Source organism: Perna viridis, chromosome 14 (assembly GCF_037379345.1).
Source record: "Perna viridis isolate PV_CMFRI_1.1 ecotype Kerala chromosome 14, ASM3737934v1, whole genome shotgun sequence".
Classification (NCBI taxonomy): domain Eukaryota; kingdom Metazoa; phylum Mollusca; class Bivalvia; order Mytilida; family Mytilidae; genus Perna; species Perna viridis.
The window spans coordinates 26,824,413-26,837,175 of record NC_142458.1 but is presented as its reverse complement, the minus strand read 5'-3'; the positions used below and the strand labels follow the sequence as shown (position 1 = coordinate 26,837,175).

Genomic DNA, 12,763 nt, shown 5'->3' with positions numbered 1-12,763 from the left:
ACACTGTAATTATTTTTGTAAATGTGCGAATGAAATATCGACTTAAGATGAAAAAAGCAAATGTTCAATATAATTGTTGAAGTGTAATAGAACTTTTTTACAATGTATATATCCCATTGAGGATAAAAGTAAACTGAACTAAGTATCTATGATTTTATGATTTTTACTTCAGTATAAATCATCATACTCAAGCGGACCTCAACATAATTATTTCCGCAAAGCTCCCAAAAGTGATGACAATATTCAGACATCAAAACACATAATACGTGAAAACCGTGCTGCCAACTACAACTTGAAGATTAAAAAAATATACAAACAGGAAAACAACAAACAAGAAGAAAAAAGACTGGACAAAAACATTGTGAGTAATAGTTTGGCAATGCCAAAATATGATAGAAATTACTCCGAGTGGCAAAAACGATACAAAAAATCAGTTCAAGGTTCAAGTGATAAAGCTCACTCAGGGACGTTCTCGTATTTAGAAAAACCTCTTCAGAAATCAATTACAAGGAAACGTTTTCTTGACAACGATCCATTTTCTTATCAAAACGTTCGACACAACTCGCAAGTCAAGGGTTCAATTCAACCTAAATTCCCTCATTCGTACCAGCAACTTAAAGACGTCAAAACAGGTGAATCAACCACAACGAGTTTTATTGGACCGAAACCCCTCTCAAATCAGATGTCGAGACAATTAAATCATCACACTCATCACACAAATAGTATTACTAAGACTAATTTTATTCGACCTTTTTCTTATCACAATGCACAAAAGCAATATGGAATGCATGGTCTAAAAAGCTGGAACCTCGCAAGTCACGAAGCCCATGACAAATCTAGAATTGCTGAAACAAAGAACAAAACAAATGTTGCATCCTTGTCTAGTTTCCTATCTAGAAAAATTCGAAGGCCAAAAGCAGAAAGTAATATTGCTTCTAATGAACAAAAATTGAAAACATATACTTCAATTAGAGGTAACCGAGATGAAGTTGGTCAGAATTCATCTTTTCCAAGTATCGAGAAACATACTGACGTATTGCCACTTAACATTACGCCGGTCAATGTGGAACTGACCAGAAGTTTATATAACCCAATTATATTTGAACGTATATACGAAAATAATTCCGAAATCATGATGAAACGTAATTCAGGATCGAATGATTATTTGCCAAAATATCAGTTTGATGGGTCAGAGAAACCAGATAGAATTGTCGAAGGAACTGTTAACCAGCTTGCTCCTACACCAAAGAGTATACAATCGGAGATCATAACGACATCGCCAAGGGAAACCAAAGGAAGTGCCCTTCCAAAGGATCTTAAAAGTACAGAAGTACCAATTGAGGATGCAGAAGTTTACTTCTTTGACCTGGCATCATCAATTCCAAAGAAAATATTCATGTCGACAACTCAGTATAATCCGAAGAAAATTATTCATCGTTTCCCTAACTCTACCAAAGGAGGACTTGTCGGTTTCTTGTCGCGGGGTTCATTTGTACAACGACAAAACAAAAAGACAAAGATAACAAGAAATAAATTGAATGCTGACAATGGTTTACCATTAGATAAAACAAATATAGAAAATTCCTCGATGGATTTTAAAAAGTCTGACATAGATGTTTTTAGTAGTGTTGACAATATGACAAATCATGTAGACATATTACATTCTAAAAGAATTACCAATGATGCTACAGAAGCGAACAAAGGTATCATTTATGTGCAAAACGGCCGCTACACACAGTTTAACAGGAATTCAACTGAAAAATCTTCTGACCAAAACCGTCGTGAAGATACAACAAATACGCACAACCCTGAATGGAATACCAGCGTATTTGGATCAAGCAATGTACAATATCTTAACCGAAATTCAAATAATTGGCCAAGTCGTGTCTCGTTAAACGAATTACAAAATGAATCTAGGAATGCTGTTATGCAAAGTCCGATGTTTAATAAGGGTTATAACCATTTTCGAAAAGAAAATTTGCAGACAAATATGATACAGCCGACTAATTTGCGACAAAGTTTCCAGCATGATATTAAACCTAAACACTCTCAGAAAACAACCACTAACAACATTTTACAAGGTAATAGAATAGTGCAAGGGAACACAGATAAAATTCATAAAAAGGAAACTGAATATGATTTCTTCAAAGTTATGGATCGGTCCCCAAAGAGAAGAGCACCTGTGTCAAGCTTTCAAAAGAGACAGAAGGTTATTTCTAAGTTACAAAGAATAGACCAAGTATTGAGGCATTTACTAAACTATATGATGAAACGTCAAAGTGGTAGAACGATATCAAACACCGTTAATCGAGCATTTCATAATCAACTTCCAGGTTCTTCAGTGATACAATATCAACCCCAGTTAAATGGTTATATTAAGACTATACGACCTAACCGACAGTATGGTGACACAAAAATACGGACTAATGTTATATACCCAACAAAATCTCCTGTTCTGTTCGTTCAGAGAACAAAATTATACAGATCAGAAAACAGCAAACCTGAACTTATTGTTCAAATAAAGAAAATATTCCGATAAGTATTTAACTGCATTTGATATAATGAGATTCCCCGTTAAAATGTGGTATTTTGTCAACGTAACAATATCAACGCAGCATTTGACTGCTCTTCCTGCTGCTTCTAATTACAGAGACTGTAAACATTTGTTAAATGATCCCTAAGTTTTAACATTGTCATTGTCGGAAATCGTGGAATGCCTTGATAATAACACATTACTGTTGGTGTTTCAAATCAATGTTTACATTGCAACACTTCAATAACAGGGTAAAGGCACATAATATTGTGAATGCCATTATGAGCGAACTATTTTTGCATTTATGTCTGATAAGACGTCAGTGAAATCCATTCATTTAAGTGAGTTAGTGTAGTCCTTGTTACTGTGTTTATAGTATTGTTTTCCATTTATATTTATGAACTTGTATTACATTCCTACAAGGGGAGTAAAATTATATCTAAAAATACATCGATAAATCTTACATCGATTTATACAACTATACAATGTCTTGGACTTATTTGAAAACTCTTTTCTTCCATTGTTTTCTCATTGTTTACCGGTATCACCTCATTGTATTATAAGCAGTTTCGGCCTCGCTGTGGTGACGGAAAAACAAATTTTGAGAGGAAATGCATGTAAATTCTGTGAAGTACCGGTACGTGCTTGCCTTTAAACATAATGGTGTTATACAATTCTGCTAAACTTTGATAACGGTGATAAAAACTTGTGGTTAAATATGTTTCTAAATCAGCGTAGCAGACTTGAGGAGGACCTTTTGTACTTTTCTCGTCTTGCTTTACTACTAAGGTCGTTCTTATGATCAATTTCCTATATCGTAGTAAGATTTCTACTTATTTACAAAACCGATAAAGCATTCTTTCTAAATAGCTTCCTATAATATGTATAAAATAAAAATTGGAACATTACTTGTGAATCGTATTTCTGTAGTAAAATATTTTGCAAAAATAATTTGACATTCATCCAAATCCGCAACTTCATTTATTTCTAAAAACCCAACCATTTCACTTATCATTAAATGATAACTGGCCAAAAGCAGGGCGGTCTATTTATTTTTAGAAATTAACGTTTGCTTTAGTTTTGCTAGAGAGCCTTTTTGTTTTGCCTTATTTTATTATCAACATTTCGATAAGGAATATTCAAAAAGAATGCCCATAAAGGCTTAACGAATAAACTCCAAATTCTTTATTTTGGAGGGCAAAAAGAAATTTTAAAATTACAACTTTATTCAACTTGTGTCGATCCTTAATTCAAATGCTTTATGCACAAAGTTGTACTTATAATGTACTTGCAATCTTTTCTAGAATTGAATTATTACACATGTATGTATCATTCCACAATTTAAAATAGGAACATATGATGGTACCAAACAATATAATTTCTATGAGTAATATCTGTACAGCCCATGTAAAATTAGTGTAATAGTCAAATGTCGACAATCATTATTCAATAGTGTTAACTTTTCACTAAAGTTTACACATCAGATGTCAAACTTTATTAATTTAATATCTGTTTTTTCTGACATGTATAAAGATAAAGGTGGAATAATGAAATAAATGTTGACCTGAATGACATATGCATTTGCGTTTTATTTACGAAGCATGAATTTGAATTGCACATTCTGAAACTTATTTTGTTGAACAATAAATGGATGCGTCAACAACTGTATATGCATTGTATATATAATGAACATTGATTGATTCGTTATATATGGTTTAACGTTCTATGGCAGCTATTTCATGGCTTTCAGGGCCCAGTTGTTCAAATTAATGATTAGGCTAACTTTGTTGTTAAATTTGTCGTTAAAAAATAACGCGTTCGTGTTGTTCAAATATTGTATTGAAAAATTCTGCCTAAAATTGTCGTTAAATTTAAAGTCAACATAAACAGGTCGATTAAAAAATTAACGCTTGATTAAAATGGCTGCATTAATTTTATGGAAGTATCTGTTCCTGGTCAAAGACGTGAGGACTTGAGGCAGAGATACAGATTTGGTAGGCAAGGCATTATGTTCTTAACAAACATTCTGCATGACGATTTGATACCAACAGGAACCATGCACTGACTGTACAACAAGAAGTTATGATAGCACTTAGGTTTTATGTCTCAGGAAGTTTTCTACAAGTAATAGGAAACACGCTTGGACTAGAGAAGGGGACTGTCTCCGGGGTTATCATCGCTGTCTCAGATGCACTTTGTAGAAGACTTAGTGAATTTGTTCAATGGCCAAATGTTGAGCAGACCAGAAGTGAGTTCTTTGAGAGATTTGGTTTTCCGAATGTGCTGGGAGCTGTTGATGAAACGCATATTCGCATTCAAGCACCACACGAGGACGAGTCATCTTATGTTTACAGGAAGATGTTTCATAGCAAAGTAGTTACTTTAAATTAATTGAATTTTCATTTGCTATCAAATCTGTACGATTCATAAGAAAAGATACCTGGATTTGAGATACTGCTGCACTGGTAGATGGAGTGTCAGCAGTACCTGACGCTTCTTCTGCCTGCTTCAGGTCTAGATTACTCCTGTCAATTGCTTCGAGTCTAGTGGCCCAAATCCTCTCAACAGCAGCAGTGTTTAAGTCATTCTTTTCATGTTCAGGTTCATGTTCAGAGTGTGAAATTCATATCATCTAATGCTTATTTGTTCAAATATTACTTTTTTATCACACATGCCACAGACTTGCAATAGATTTACAATACTTTAAAATTGAAGTAAACATAAGTATGGAATTTTTTTCCATAAATGAATAAAAATATCTCGGCAAAAAAGTAGATTTTTTTTTATAATTCCAGCTCCTTCTCTATGAGTTCTAAAGACAAAGATAGAAAACTCAAAATTGCACAGTACATTAAAATGCATTTATGTGGAATAGACTTTAGTTCAAGTTTGTCAGAGTTGCCCTCGCCTTTCCCTCTGACAACCGAAGAACGCTGAAGCGAAAACAATTATTGATGGTATTTAAAGCATCCAATTATCTCCCCAAGTACATATTTACCACTTGTTATTAATTTTATGCAGTGTTTTGTACTTAGTTAGATAATTTGAAGATACAACTACGACAATAACAATGTTTTTGGGTCAAGAAAAATATTCCCAGGTAAGCACGAATATATGTTCAAGCTTATTCATCTACCCAAATGCAATCGTAATTCATGCAGTGAAAGTTTGTAATTCAAGAATAACGGTGAACTCACCGCTTATTACAATACGTGTTTCTAAGCCTCCTTCTACACCACTGAAAGATGCTGTGTCTCGGAGGCTGTTGATGATCATCTCTGCTGGTGTAGTAACTGGGGGTGGTGGTCCACCACCAGTACTCTGCATTTCCATTCTAGAAACTGAAAATTTCGCTTTGGCGCCCCTCTGTAAGTTACGGTATTTGTTTCTGACCTCACTTACAGTCCTGAAGCAAATTCCAACTGCATTCATCTCATCAGTGATCTTTTGCCACATATTATTCATTTGTGTAGTTATACAGTTGTTGTGCCTTCCCCTAAGAAGTTCCATCTCACTAATCACTCTTTCAGTTATAATATTTGTCTCCTCTAGAGAGAAATTTGTCTTTCTGTCCCTTGGAAGCATCCTTGGTGCATCATGTAGGTCTTCAGAAGTAAGCATACATATTCCCGAACTTTTTGCATAGGATGATGAGTAACATTTTAACACTAATCAGCTAGCATGGTGTTAGCTAACACAGTTGTTGAATAATTTTGTGCAACACATTTTAATGCAAGCGTTAACTAACATGTAATTAATTTTTAACGAATCGTTAAGGCTAATCATAATTAAATATAACGACAGTTTTGAACAACTGGGCCCTGAACGATAACGGTTGAACAATCGAACAGGTCCTACTTTGTACTTGTCTGACACGCTTACTCGGATGTTTAGTGTACTCGCAGGTACATGTTAGGCATGCCACAAGACGCAGACACATTACATGTATTCAGAGTCCGCGCTGACCACTTACACTCGGCGTACTTGGCGAAAAAAAAACAGTTATTACCAATTTCAAAGTTGACTCTACCGGAGATTGAACCAAAGAGCTCCCGTACTTATGGCAAGTATACTACTCTGAGACCCATGATTGAACCTATGACCTCCCGTGCTGAAGTGATGTTAACACAGATGAAAGGAAAATTGACAATACGGAATGAAAAGTCATCAATAGTTTTCCTTCACCATCGATCTCTAAGTGTAGGTCAAGATATGAGGCTGACTTCACAATATCAGAAGTATCCTTTATCACGAGTTCTTTTGGGATAGATGCAATGCATCATATCCCCGAAACTAGGATTGTTTAACGATGATACGTTATCTATATAGCGGAAACTGAGACTAAAGGATCTTCCTAAACGATGTTCCTTCTTTTAAATCAGATCAGCTATAAAGTCAGCATCATTAGAGTAAAGAAATATGTCAATACAGTTGGCAGATTTGTCTTCTCTACTACTGTGTGATACTGAAAACAATACCAATCCGGATTTTACATCCGAAAACACGAGGTCTTCTAGTCTTAACAGGACACCTTATCCACACTTCAAAATATTTCATTGTATTTATTAATGTGTCAAGGTCCGATTTCGTTGTCAGGCTTTACTTAATTAAGTAGAATCAGTTTATTATAATGAACTTAAAAACATATTTCCCAGGACCCAGTCCGATACACATAAAACTCCTGGTGTCTCTATGGAAACGGCAAAATAATCTTAACTTGTACACACCGTAACAAATTTTCAGTTCTTTAATGGTTTAGAGGGTTTTCTTACATTTCGAGTTTTAATTTCACTAAAAATATCTGTGTATCTTTTCAGTTTCTCGTGTACATACATGTTAACAATTTTACTATTCATAGTCAGAACATCTATCGGGTCCTCCGAATATGCCAATTTTTATTTAACATCAGCATCATTTAAAAGAGACTCGGCCGAAAATGTATTTGTATTATATATTGCTTGATATACAGAATTTTTAAGACCTGAATGTAGTTGGTAGTCGCCTGAAGAGTGGATTATACGTTCGACCAAATATCTTAAAATGTGGTTAGCTGATAAATAGTCGCTATCTCCCTTATCTTAATAATATCTGCAAATTTATTTGTGCTATTGACAAACAAAACTTGATTTTAAAACCCTTCTATGCTTACATTATCTTCTCTCTATCAATTTGATCCGACATTCTGAGACTTTTATAGTTTTTACGTTTCTACTTACTGTTATATGAGGTGTTGTTATCATAATATAATAAACGAAACATTTTATTGTAAATGTGCATAATTATAGATGTCAGTATTACTCATTACCATTGAATTTGGTTTTTAGAGAAGTAAGAAAGTTATAGAAGTTACGCCTCGATTTATCTACCATATTTTGCGAAACACGTGTCTTTTTTGCGATTATTTAAATTATTGTCATTTTTTTACAATCCAAATATAATATTTTCATAAACATTAACATATTCTGAATAAGAAATTTGATACACTGTAGTATGGGCAAAATGCGTTGGGTTTTAATCAAGATTTATAGATTAACCAATTGTTTGTTACATGTTCGTATGTAAGTAAAAACAAGAATACTAATCATGTAAATATTGTTCCATAGATACATATTTTTCAAGAAGTCCTTCCCATCGGTAGCATTAGAATCAAATATTTTTTTAGGTTTAAGATCAATTTTTTAAACTGATTTGTAGCCTAAATAACTCAAAGCAAAAAAAATCGCAATGGTAGGCCAAATCCAGCTTTGAAGAGGTTTTACCAAATGTAATACAAGGAATGAAGCCTCTGCGTTTATGAGGATTACAAATTTATTATATAATTCAGGTAGGACAAGTCAGTCTTCTGGGCTTGTGAATACTGTCGTGGTCCTATGATCCACAAGTGGCATCAATTCACTTGTCTAAATATAAGATACAGTAACTGTTTTTTTTATTTTTTCAATATTGACGTCAATGGCGTCCTAGACAAAATACTGATTCAGAACAGATGGGAATCAAGCACACTCTCATCTGGTATGGAAAGTGCCCGACCAATTCAACGAAAAGTACCCAATCACACGTTCAGTCTGCAGACCATCTATTCCAGTACAAAAATTCTGACTATTTAAAAATTATCAAACCATGTTCCATCACCTTAAATGATATATTTGACTACAACGATGACGAACCACATTGTACCATATCAAAATGTGGTATTAAAAATTGCAAAACATACAACATTCCTATAACCGACTCTTACTTCTCCAGTTCCCTTACAAACAAAACCTTCCATACAAGAAGTCACGATGACTTAAGTTTCAAATCAACACACCTAATATATGGATTAGAATGCAACTTGGTTTAGTATATGTCGGAGAAACGCAAGAACGATTAAACAAAATAATGTCATCGTTCGGGAATTAACACCACCAAATTCCCGACAGCTTATCAACACTTTATTCAACAAGATTATTCAATCCTCTCTATGAAAGTTCGTATTTTAGAAAAAAAATTACCATCCTACGAACAGTCCCGTTCTAAGTAAAAACTATGGTAGGGAAAGAGAGGAGTACTGGATACGCAGACTAGGTACTGCAATACCTTACGGATGCAATGACAATATCAAAAGTATAGGAAACCTTTCGAGCCAATATAACAATAGCGTAAATGTGATGAATTTATTTGACAAAAATCCAAGACGGGAAAGGAGTTATGGCCATCGCCACAATACAGTACCTGAACCGATCCCTGCAACAAAAATTTCGATCGGTCATCGGTCATCGATCAATTTCCGGTCAGTCATCGATCCGTCAAACTGATCCGTTAAACCGGTGATGGCATCACGTGACCACGGCGAGGTCACTGTATTTTACGGTTTTTATTGTTTTCTTGTCAATTTTACACATTAGAACCAAACTTTATTCTATACCTCTCACTCTACAACACTCCCTTTACAAAACAGATACTCCTGTTTCTGACCCCACCTCATCATTATACAGACTTGTAGCCTTCATTTTGGATATTGGTTTCCACAGACTCTTTAAACCAGTTTATGTGAAAAGTCAAGATGAAGAAAAACGATCATTTCTTCCACTACCCTTTTGTCAACAATGGTATAGATGCAATTAATTTTGCTGACATCCTCCGTCACAAAAACGTTACCAACAAATTTCCCCCACAGTTCAAAGACAAATCCATACCAATTATTTCATATTCCTATACTTCACCCATTGCAGAACCTCAAGATTGAGGACTTCAAGGCTAAACCACCTGACTGTTCTTCCAAAAACTCTCCATTCAAATATGGTCCTTCTGGTCTCGTCGTTACGGGAGATTTAACCATCAGCGAAAACGAATCTCTGCGTAATATCCGTTCTAAAGGTCTCAAGTACCGTGAACCACGCTCCATAAATTGGTTGATTGATTGATTGATTGATTGTTGGGGTTTAACGCCCGAGCAGCAATATTTCAGCCATATTCAGGCGATGAACATGAAAAGGATGATAAAATGAACATGAAATGATGATGATGGGACAAAAAGGATAATAGGGTCGACAAATTTTGATTGTCACATGATAAAAAGGAGGGATGGGCAGGGTCGGGCAATTTAGCCTCCTGTGGCGGAGCACAAAAGTTCCTACTCCTATCGAATACCACAGCAAGGTTCTTAACGTGCGAGGAACGTGGCATCTTTCCCAACACGGTGCACCACTATGGTTTGCGATCAGGTTTTCCGTATTATAGCCTGACAAACCCAGCATGTAACACGCCAGGGGTACCCCATTCCACCACCTGGGGCACACATCCCGGTTGCTCTGTGGGCAGAGCGCCTAGGCCCCGGCTAGGTTTCTGAGCACTGTTTAGTCGCCTTTTACGACATGCTTAGCGCTGCTGCAGGCCTATTCAGTTGACACCCCTACCTGCACCGGGCCCATAAAGTGGAATTATAACTTTAAAGTTCTTATGGACAAAGTCCAAGACAACATTGTTTTTGTCTGCAAACGTTTTACTTCCAATGCTTATTATCGGGGGTAGACGTAGAAAATAATAGCAATGATAAGACCTATACTGCTACAACACCCTCCAAAGAAGTGATTGTGAAAACCATAAATCTGTGCTATCCTCTTTTGGTCTCTCTACCAAGGACGATGATTGTGTTTTACCGTCTATATACTGGATTCCTAAACTCAGTTCAAGACTATTATCTGAATATAATGGCATTAAAACCTGTGATTTTTCAACATTGTACACTTCTATTCCCTATACTCAGTTAAAATCCCGACTTAAAAACATTATACATCGTTGTTTTTCCAAACAAGATGGTACACCTAGAAACAAATATATAGATCTTGGTATAGATTCCTCATACTTTGTAAGAAATAATTCCAAATATTCTTCCAAATATACAGAGGAAGAAGTTTACACAATGCTGGAACAACATGTTTTTCCAGTGTGATGGACGTGTTTTTCAACAAATGGTCGGCATTCCAATGGGAACCAATTATGCTCCTTTACTTGCTGACCTATTCCTTCATTCTTATTAGGCTGACTTTATAGCTGATATGATCCGAAGGAAAGAATATCGTTTGGCTAGATCCTTTAAACTCAGTTTCCGCTATATAGATGAGGTATTATCTTTAAACAATCCTAATTTCGTGGATTTGATACATCGCATCTACCCTGAAGAACTTGAGATAAAGGATATTACAGACACTGTGAAGTCAGCCTCATATCTTGACCTACACATAGAAACCGATGGTAAAGGAAAACTATTGACCCAACTTTACGACAAACACGATGACTTTTCATTCAGAATGGCAACTTTCCTTCCATCTGTAGCAACATCCCTTCAGCACCTGCGTATGGAGTGTTCATATCACAACCCATACGTTATGCCAGAGCTTGTCGAAACTACGCAGACTTTTTGTATCGCGCTAGAACTCTAACAAATAGGCTTCTGGAACAGGGTTATGTTACTACAAGATTGAAGTAATCACTACAGAAGTTTTATGGTCGTCATCATGAACTCGTGGATCGCTATGGTGTATCCATCTGCACCATGAAGACTGATTTATTCAATGGGTAATAGTTTTCCTTTCCTTGTTTGTCTACGCCGGACTTGATCTTTTATGAGCAACTCGGTGTGTGTTTCTAGAAAAGCAGAGGACGCTTACCCTACCAGTGCACCTGGTCCATGCTCCCAGTTTTTATTGGTGTCCGAGTTGCTCATTTACTTTTGTTACTTTGTATGTATGATTTTAGTTACTTTATGTTCTTTGTTGTGTATGTCTGTTTTCCATGTCTGGTCTTTTTTCATGGATTACATTCCTTTTATTACCGCTATAACCTTGGTTCCCTTGATTACTCTTTGAATTGATCGACTTTTTCGTGAAAATAAAATTATAATTAAATAGTGGCATTAATGATTGATAATACTGCATACAAAATAATCATCACCCCAAAAAATTACTTTTAATGACCTAATTATAGTTACACTAAGATTAATCATGTACTACCAGGCTGTCTAGTTTTGATAAATCTGTACTTATAATGATTTCACTCTGTGGTTAAAATCAAAGAGATCTGTCAACTGAGAAATGCATTAATGTTTATAAATATAACAAAAAAACTTCATCGACAACCACATTTGGTTGTTGTAATGGACATAATTAACTACGTTAAAAACATTACATTTTAATAGAAATAATTTCAGCTGAAATATGTTAAATATGTCACCAAGTTATGCTTGCATTATCGACTCTTGGAGATATAAAGTACAGACCATTTTTCCGCTCGAGGAAGAGGGCGGAAAGGGGGTCTGGGATTTCATTTCATTTTGAATAGGGAATGTATTTTCGCACAAACGCAAAAACACTTAATTTTTTAGCAGCTGCTGGAGTTAAACTACATTGCTAAGTAATGGGAGGAATATTGAATCAAATTAAGGTTTTTTTTTTTTCTGTTCAAATCTGTGTAAAAAAATGTTTGCACAAATTTGAAATCTATTTAACAATGTAGATTTTCAAATAAAATTATCAAAAGTAGCTCACTCAATATATGTTCAAAGTTCTTTAGCATATTTCCGTTGGACGAGACATCAGCAACGTAACAAATCAAAGACTGAAATCTTCAAGTCGCTAATCGTCAAATATTCTCTGTCACTGATTTACTTTCAACATCCGAAATGGCACGAATGCAATATGTCCAAAATCGGGTAACTTACGCTAAAAGTTTGGTTCCGTTGATATGATT

At 35.2% G+C, this 12,763-nt stretch overlaps 2 protein-coding genes across 4 annotated transcripts in view; one reads left to right on the top strand and one right to left on the bottom strand.

Moving 5' to 3' along the window:
- Positions 1 to 5,502: 5,502 nt before the first annotated feature.
- Positions 5,503 to 12,763, top strand: part of LOC148598819 (bile salt-activated lipase-like) — a 14,031-nt gene continuing 6,770 nt past the window's right edge. For 2 of the 3 annotated variants that reach the window (XM_088560140.1, XM_088560139.1), the window contains exon 1: positions 5,503 to 5,633. The gene's annotated coding sequence lies outside the window, so the exon portion shown is untranslated. The remainder of the gene's footprint in view (positions 5,634 to 12,763) is intronic. The other variant, XM_088560141.1, reaches the window with a different exon arrangement.
- LOC148598820 (uncharacterized) lies at positions 5,687 to 6,118 on the bottom strand. Its single transcript, XM_088560262.1, has one exon. It carries the CDS (start codon positions 6,116 to 6,118, stop codon positions 5,687 to 5,689), a length of 432 nt encoding a protein of 143 aa, XP_088416388.1.

What these genes read in the sequence shown, in the direction of transcription:
- LOC148598820 (XM_088560262.1), bottom strand. Translation starts at nt 6,118, where the DNA reads ATGCTTCCAAGGGACAGAAAGACAAATTTCTCTCTAGAGGAGACAAAT.